Source organism: Thalassophryne amazonica, chromosome 8, assembly GCF_902500255.1.
Source record: "Thalassophryne amazonica chromosome 8, fThaAma1.1, whole genome shotgun sequence".
Classification (NCBI taxonomy): Eukaryota; Metazoa; Chordata; class Actinopteri; order Batrachoidiformes; family Batrachoididae; genus Thalassophryne; species Thalassophryne amazonica.
Window position 1 is genome coordinate 61,118,113 of NC_047110.1, and position 9,334 is coordinate 61,127,446.

Consider the following 9,334-nt stretch of genomic DNA (forward strand, 5'->3'; position numbering starts at 1 on the left):
GCACAACGGTGGAGAGCGAGCCATGCTCCGGTCGACCATCAACATGCTGAAATGACCAGATCATTTCCAAAGTGAACACTGTGGTGATGCGGGACCGTCGTGTGACTATCCGAGAAATTGCGGAAGAGGTGGACATCAGCACTTTTTCGGCACATTCTACTGTGACAGAAGATTTGGCCATGAAAAGAGTTGCAGCGAAATTCATGCCAATGGCTTCTGCATGAACCTGATGGCAGAGCAAAAGCGCCTTTGTGTTGAAGTCTCACAGGTCATGTTGTGACATGCCCACCTCTTCCACAATTTCTCGGATAGACACACGACTGAAAAGCCACCAAAAGCTGTCTGAATCTTCCAAATGGTGGAAGAGGTGGGCATCATTTTTTGGAGTCCAGCATGTCCTGTGAGACTTCAACACGGAGTTGCTTTTGCTCCGCCATCAGCTTCGTGCTGAAGCCATCGGCATGAATTTCACCTCCACTCTTTTCATGGCCAAATCTTCTGTCACAGTAGAATGTGCCGAAAAAGTGCTGATGTCCACCTCTTCCGCAATTTCTCGGATAGTCACACGACGGTCCCATATCACCAGAGCGTTCACTTTGGAAATTATCTGGTCATTTCAGCATGTTGATGGTCGACCAGAGTGCAGCGCGCTCTCCACCGTTGTGCGGACGTCTTTAAACCGGTTGTACCGCTTCTTAATCTGTGTGATGCCCATAGGATCGTCACCGAAAGCCGTCTGAATAATCCGAATGGTTTCCACCTGGCTGTCGCCCAGTTTCTGGCAAAATTTGATGCAGTCGCGCTGCTCCAGTCGTTCCGCCATTTCCTTGCAAAGAAAATCCGATGAGAGACTCCACCCATCCTCACACAAAGGCTGCTTACCAGCAAATGACGCAATCGACAGGCGTGAAAAAATTCACGCATGCGCACAAAGGTTCAAGGTTGGCTCATGCAAGCACACATGATTCAAATCCATCAGGTTTTTGAAAAAAATAAAAAGGTCGGATACTTTTCTAACAGACCTCGTATTTATTTATTTATTGATGTCAATCGTTTAAAAATTAAGAGGTGTAATAGCTCAAGAGTTCACACACATACATCCATTTTGTATTCCCGGTGACTCCAATTAAGGGGTGGGGGGGGGGGGGGTTGGTTGGAGCCTATCCCAGCAGTCAGAGGGCATGAGGCATGGTACACCATGGACAGGACTCCAGTCTATTGTAGGGCTACATATCAACAGACAAACACATTCACATCCGCGCGCACACTGGGGATCAATTTTAATGTTCCCAGTTCACCTAACCTGCATGTCTTTTGCATGTGGGAGGAAGCTGGAGCACCTGGAAGGAACCCACAGGGAGAACATTCTCCATTTTGGGACTCACTTTGTTTTCTGTGTTCTTTTGTGTTGCTTTTCCTCTCTCTCTCTCATCATGATTACTTACCATTAAAGGTGATTGGACAAGGGGGGAGGGGGGTGGAACTCTGGGCTTCTGTAGCCAGAATTGGTCAGGCATTTTTTTGACAGACAAGCCACTGGGCCTATGCTGTCTCTGTAGGCTGCTGCTGAGCTCTGTGAACCGGGAGAGTTATCATGAAAAAAAAAAAAAATAAAATAAAAAACTGGGCAGCCATTTGCCAATTTATTGATCGGCCCACCGAGAAAAGTCCCAGTACTTTCAATGGCCAGTCCACCCCTGGAAGCCACTACACCATCACCTCTCCGTGATGGAGGGAATGCACCAAGTCCTTTGGGCTTGATCCGTGGTTCAAACCCCAGCCAGACCAGACAATCACTAAGGGCTCCTGGGCAAGCTTCTTAATCCCTAAGTTGCTCCCAGTGTAGTGAGCGCATGGCAGCACCCTGACATCAGTATGTGATTGTGTGTGTGTGTGTGTGAATGAATGGGTGAATGTGAAGCATCATTGTAAAGCAGTTTGAGATTCAGATGGAAAAGCACTATATGAATGCAATCCATCCAATCCCAGCACTTTGACCATTTTAGCTTCATCTCCCCAAATCTTAGAAGAATATCATATATTAAATTAAGGTTGGGATGAAATTGAGAACATACTGAAATCAGATCTGATGGTTTTACAGACAGGATACAACTGCTGTCTGAACAACCTGTGCTGGTTTTACCTCCACATGGCCTGACATTCTTTTAACAATTTTTATTTACATCATGTACAACACAAACAACAGGCCCTGACTCTGAGTTTAGAGGATCTACAGACTCAATATTCAGCAAGACTCTTAGTTCTGACAGATACATTTCCTTTGCGTGGCCGTGGCATAAAGGTTATTCTAATTTACTTTTACATAAAAATAAACTCAGCATTGGCACTCAGCCTGATTACTAACACAGAATTTTGCTCATCCATTTAAGTTATTTAGTTGTTTAATACGGATGTTTATAACAACAGTAACTATGTATTGCACTGATTTCTTTTTTTAATTGTAAACCTAACTTGCACAGCTTTTATGACTTTTTTAAGTTTTACACGATAAAATAGTTTTGTAAACTACAATGGATTACAAATCATTTGCTTAAATTTAAACAAACTAATGATGCAAATTAAAAATTAACAATGCTGATTCTCTGTGTAATTATTTGCAAAAATTACAATAAAGACCAATTTCCACGTGGAAGGATATTTAATTTTATTATACATTTTTAAATTAAATGTCTCGGGGGTCTTTTATGGACTGTTTATGTTTTGTTTGACAGGTGGGATGCTGATTTAAGACTCCAGTGCACAAACAAAGATTCACAGACTGTATCCAGTGTGATTTTTAACAAAGGGCATTACCATCAGCTTTGAAATATTCACAGTGAGGGAACTACGCAAGCTATTTTAATACCAAACAGTGAATGTTGCACACACACTCAACTATAACCTATAACTTTTGTGAGCCGTGAACTTAAAACTTTGAGCTGTAAGTGGCAGTAGTGTGTGCTACTGGAGCATCTTTTGAGTCCAAGTATGGAATATTGAGTCATGCAAGAGAACATCCGATGTATTCGCAGTGGAATCATTTACTAGTCTAATGACAGTCCAGTGGACAGCACAGATAGATCATTGTAAAGTGTTGGTACTCTGTGACAGCTATCAAGGGTAATAGGACAGGTGGGCAAGACCTCAATTACAACATTCTTTTGGAGATTATGGATGTGGCAAGGAAAGGGGTTGAGATAGCATTGGTGTGGGTTCCAGCCCATACAGGTATCCTTAAATGAGAAGGTGGATAGGTTGACCAAAAAAAAGCTGTGACAAAAGAAAACATAGACATCAGTATCAATCCTTCCAAGGCAGAGGGCAAGTGTATTGTCTGGAGGAAAATGAACTTACAATGGTAAAAATGCTGGGAGCAGGAGACTAAGGATAGGCATTTATTTTCAATAACTGGCAGAGGTGGGACGAAGTGACCATCAAGTCACTCTCACATCATGGATCAGCAAGTTCCAAGTCCAGTCTCAAGTCTTAATGCCCACCAACTGTTTGCAAGCTGACTTGAGACTTGACTGGGACTTGCAGATTGATGACTTGAGAATGACTTCACAGTGACTTCGTCCCACCAACGAGTAGAGTAACAGATTCAGAAAATAGTTGTAGAAGAAACTGATGGAAAAGAAAGGATGACGTCACTATTGCTAGACTGAGAATTGGTCATACTTTCTTGACCAGGATGGGCTATGTTTGGAATGTTAACAACCAGAGACAGTGCAGCAGGTTCTCGTTTATTGTAATAAATATTCCAGAGAAAGGCAAGAGCTTCTCTTGATTTTAAAAGAATAGACCTGAAAGAAGTTTCTGTAGGAAGTATTTTAGGGATAGGGTCAAGTGAGAGAGGGAAGTCTTGGCTTTTTAAATACATGTACTTGAAAGACACTGGACTCATCGAGAGGCTTTAGCACTGCTATAACGGACTGATGCAGAAGGTGGCAGCAATGCAACAATAAGGTTTCCGGCTGCCGCTGCACGCCGTAGAAGAAGAGGAAGAGGAAGAAGCAGAAGTCGTCGTCGTCGTTTCCGTTTTGTCCAGCTGATTTGTAGTCATGGTAAACATTAATATTATTATTTAACTCTTTATTTGCTTGTTTAGAATGAAGTTAATATAGTAGATACTTATTCGTGTAATTTGTCAATGAATTTGATGTTGCTGTATCCCAACATAGCCAATAATAAACGTTTGTGTTCCTGTTTAGTAAAACAGTTAGCATTTAGGCTAACTAGTAATGCTGGTGGTGTGCAGATTTAGTTTGTTTTTGTGATACAGCATAGAAAACGCTATGCAGTGTTTCATGTGATATTTTGTCTGTTGTAGCGTTTCCGTTTCTGTGGAGATTTGGACTGCCCAGATTGGGTTCTTGCTGAAATTACCACATTAGCCAAAATAGTGAGTGTCGTCACATTAAATAAACATTTAACGTACCGGTAAGTGAAATCCACCGACAGGTTACCTGATAATAACACGTGTTTTCTGTCTCACAGTCAAGTGTCAAAATGAAAATACTCTGTATTCAAGTGATGAAAGATTTATTGGGAGAAGGTATTGATGTAAGTGTTTATATCTGTCTCAACTCACAAAAACGGTCCATAGCACAAAAGAGACAAATAGTTACATTAAGCTCAAATTTCTATTTTGTTTTTTTTTTTTAGTATGACAAGATTTCAAAGATTACTGCAGATGCAAAGTTTGGTAAGTCACTTTTCTGATGGCACTGCATTTAAAGCCAAACCTTTGACACTGTACACTCTATGCGTATGTAGTTGTTAATTATCCCATACGGTTAGGTTTATTTGTTTAACTTTGGGTTAGGGTTTGGCCAACAAGCATTAGCTATGACCTTTGCAAAGTTTGAGTCACTGTGATGTACATATGGCATGTGACTTCTGAACCAAAAGCCCTGGGTTCAAATCCCAATCTTGTTAGGCTTTTTTTTCTGCTTCAAGTATAAAATGCATATATGACAGTCACTACAATCATAGGTAATTACACATACTTTGGAACCAGATAAAGTGTTTAAGGTCATACTTCAAAATGTAATTTCAGCCCTACGTACAGATAGCAAACAAAAGTAAATCATGACCTGTAATGCTGTATTTGCCCTTTAGTATATCAAACTATGCTTTAGAAATAATATTGTAATCATCTTTCAATCCTGTGACCTCACTATGGAAATGCTTTTTGTTCTATAACTTGCACTCAAGTAAAAAAAAAAATGTGATTTGCAGAAAGTGGTGACATCAAAGCTAGTGTGGCGGTGTTGAGCTTCATCTTCTGCAGTGCAGCAAAGCATGATGTTGACAGTGAATCTCTGTCCAGTGAGCTGCAACAACTCGGTCTCCCTAAAGGTTGGTTCAACCAACAGGTTTCTTGTTTGTCATAAAATCTGGGCTTTCTTTTGTGATTTTGAAGCATATTTAGAGACATACATACACAGAACTTTTTTGTGTATTTTTTTCTTTTTCACCTCAAAGGCAAGCCATTAATTAAAGTAAAACATGGAAAAGTATTATTTGACTGCATTATTTGCATGTTTTTAACTACTTAAAATCTTTATATGGCTAGAAGTTTTTGGCTGCCGTGAAGAATAGACACCCTGAGTCCCAATTCCTTTTGTGTCTTGTTAGTAGTTGGGCAGTTGGTTGTTGTTGTTTTTGAAAGGACATGAGAAGGTTAGTTGATAGCTAGCCACCTGTGAGTTGCTGACATTACATTATCTTTGCATTATGACTTTTGAGCCTGACAGCTTGTTACTGGTGAAAATTAATAATTTGCAGTCAAATCGGGATCAGACTCCCGAGCACAGTTCATGTTCTGTGGGAGCTGTAAAAGCATGAATACAACTGTATTTGTGTTTGACTTCAGCAAAAAGCTTGATGTGCTGTGGTTTTCCTCAATATTTCTCCTTTTCAACATCTTTGTGGTTTTATTTTGTATGTTTAGTACCTCTGCTAATGTTTTTATTATTATTATTATTATTAATTTGTATAAAATGTTGCATCATCTTAGTGGATAAAAAGATTGATTTAACTGTTAATTACTCACTTCTGCTGTTTTAGAGCATACGACAGGTCTGTGCAAATCGTATGAGGACAAACACGCTGCACTTCAAGACAAACTAAGAAAGATGAGTCTCAGACGTAAGTGGTTCTCTTTAGCTGTCATGTGTGGAGATCAGATCAGTGATGGAGCTGCTAGTAAACTGTCTCTGTAATAAATTTCAGTGGGGCGATTAGAGGCGGTGTCCTGGCGGGTGGATTACACCCTAAGCTCCAGTGAGCTGAAGGAGGTGAACGAGCCGGTGGTTCACCTTAAACTCCAGGCACAGGGTGCAGAATCAGGCTCCACAGAGACGACAGTAGTTTCTGTTTCTGCAGACAAGTTCAGAGTTTTACTTTCAGGTTAGTCCCCACACACCCAAAAAGAAGAGTTTTACAAGTCTGCCAGTTTTATATTGTCTTTCTTTTTAAATTTGTGCATTTCTGCAGAACTGAAACAAGCCCATGCTATGATGAATGCACTACAATGACGAGTGAACGCTACCACACATCTGGATGTCTGATCAAGAGATGGACACAGACAAACCTGACAGCCAATCAAACGTGCCACACTGACATCCTGAAACAACAGACCTGTCAGAACATTTTGTATAATCTTACAGTTTGTATGAATGGCTGTCATGCTTTATTATGATTGACTGATTTGTATTTGTACTATGTACACATTCTTATTATCTAATCTGTTAATTTACAGTCTGCCCATTTGGATTAATTAAGGTCACATGAACATTACCAGCTGATGTCTGGCACACACACACCCAATTTCCATTGCTTCTGTGTGACCTATGTGAGCCTATTAAAAAATATGGCCATGTAAATTTGTACTGAAAGATCTGGAGAGAAAATAAAGAATTTGGATCACTTGTTTATTGGTGGCTTGCCAGTCCCAGCTGTTTTAGATCTCTGCTCATGACTGTGCATTTATACATTATATAAGTGATAGTGTTCTCACTTTAGTGCTGGACTGTTAGTATGAAATTATAGATCTCATGTCTTTCCAAAATTGAGCTTTAATGAGCCTGAATAACTGAACAGTCTCTAGGTGTGAAGAACACATAGTTACATAACTTTTTCCAGAATCAAACATTGTGAATCAAACCTTTTGTTGAATATTGTACACAACACATTTCACTGTAGTTGATTTATCATGAGCGAAGCGACGCCGGTGCAAGCTCACTCTATGGTAGAGCGATGCCGAAACTGGAAATGCCAAATGTTGAATCGACACTGAAACCGGAATGCTAAATACTTAACTCTTCCTGGAGTAACAATAGAGATCCTGTGCAAATTCAGTGGACAGTTGACACTAAAACCGGGAATGCTAACCTGAGAGGCGGCGCGCACCTTGACAGCCCTTGAGGTCAGTCAATGACGATCTAGCGCGTAACAGCTGTGATGATCAATTTTCTATTACATTCGCCAAGGATGTAATAAAATCACGTGTGTATTTGTCTGTTAGCAGGATTACATCAAACTACTTCATGGATTGTCACCAAATTTTCACCACGGATAAATTTTGGAGGTGATCAGATTTCGGCTCAAGATTTCATTTTATATACGCTTTGAAGGATTACGTCAAAACTACTTCATGGATTTTCACCAAATTTGCACCATAGATAGATATTAGGGCATGGAAGACTCCACTGAATTTTGGAGGTGATCCAGATCTGGATACTGGATCAAGATTTACATTATATAGGTTTTGAAGGATTACGTCAAAACTACTTCATGGATTTTCATAGTAGAGAAGCTTGAATCTTTGGACTGGGTTGCTTGACGTGAGGACGTTTCGCTTCAAATCGCAGAACCTTCCTCAGCTAAAATTCTTGCTCTGGTAGTCTGACTTCTGTCTTGACTCTTGTAGAGAAGAATAAAACAGAAGCCAACAAAAGCTGGAGTTTTAACCTAACCAGACCCCTCCTACCGAGAGGCCGACTGCTACAGGCTAGTGACTAAACAATAGCTCTAATTAGCAACTATTGTGCTCTAGTTAGTACCCTCCTAATGACAGGGCAGCTGTCCCTCCTAATGATGGGACGGAAGTCTCTCCTGATGGCTCCCTTGACGATTCATGGATTTTGATGAAATTTTCAACACAGAAACATATCAGGTCATGAAAGACTCCTTTAAAATTTGGAGGTGATCTGGATCCAGATTCTGGATCAAGCTTCACTTTATATACACTTTGAAGGATTACTTTTAGCAGGATTACATCAAAACTACTACACGGATTCTCACCAAATTTTCACCACAGATAGATTTTAGGGCATGGAAGACTCCACTGAATTTTGGAGGTGATCCAGATCTGGATTCTGCATAAACAATTCACATTCACCGGATCAAGATTCACATTATATATGCTTACAAGGCTTGTAAAGGATTATGTCAAAACTACTTCATGGATTTTGATGAAATTTTTAACACAGATATACACATTAGATCTACTTCACAGATTCTCACCAAATTTTCACCATGGATACATATTAGGCCATGAAAGACTCCATTAAATTTTGGAGGTGATCCAGATCCGAATCTGGATTCTGTATCAAGATTTCACTTTATATAAGCTTTGAAGGATTACGTCAAAACTACTTCACGGATTCTCACCAAATTTTCATCACGGATACATATTAGGCCATGAAAGACTCCATTAAATTTTGGAGGTGATCCAGATCCAAATCTGGATTCTGTATCAAGATTTCACTTTATATAAACTTTGAAGGATTACGTCAAAACTACTTCACAGATTCTCACCAAATTTGCACCACAGATAGACATTAGGGCATGGAAAACTCCATTAAATTTTGGAGATGATCTGGATTGGTGGAAGTCAGAAATCTCTGATTGCGCTTGTTTTCTAATCAAATCAAAGGCATAAAAAATCTACCTCAAAAATTGTTGAAAAACTTCAACTTGCAAAATCAGGGCCCCTGTTTTCAGTACCAGATGATGGACATCACAAGGACCTTTATTACCCTTGCTGGTTATGTGCATCTGCAACAGGTTTTTTTTCTTTTTTCTTCATTATTATACAAAAAAAAGTCTGAAGAAACCATGCGACCCTTGATGGTTAAGTGCTTTTACAATTTCATTTTCTAACTAAATTATACTGGAAAAAGTCTGATGGACCCCGACCTTACTTCTTAAGCAATTTCATTTTTTAACATTTAACTTTACAACAATATTATACTGAAAAAAGTCTACAGGACCTAAATGAGACGGTGAGGAGCTTCGCTGAATGTCGGCGACATGAAACATCTTA

At 39.7% G+C, this 9,334-nt stretch overlaps 1 protein-coding gene across 2 annotated transcripts; it reads left to right on the plus strand.

The window, feature by feature from the left end:
* The first annotated feature begins 3,992 nt into the window (after positions 1–3,992).
* On the plus strand, positions 3,993–6,776 carry commd4 (COMM domain containing 4). 2 transcript variants are annotated; one of them, XM_034176443.1, is made up of 9 exons: positions 3,993–4,064; positions 4,331–4,402; positions 4,498–4,563; positions 4,666–4,705; positions 5,242–5,361; positions 6,073–6,153; positions 6,238–6,414; positions 6,502–6,588; positions 6,627–6,776. In XM_034176443.1, exons 1-8 carry the CDS (start codon positions 4,062–4,064, stop codon positions 6,540–6,542), a joined length of 600 nt encoding a protein of 199 aa, XP_034032334.1. In that variant the 5' UTR covers positions 3,993–4,061; the 3' UTR covers positions 6,543–6,588; positions 6,627–6,776. The 2 variants fall into 2 exon arrangements, with proteins under 2 accessions (XP_034032334.1, XP_034032332.1); XM_034176441.1 differs by having other exon boundaries at positions 6,502–6,776.
* Positions 6,777–9,334: the final 2,558 nt, after the last annotated feature.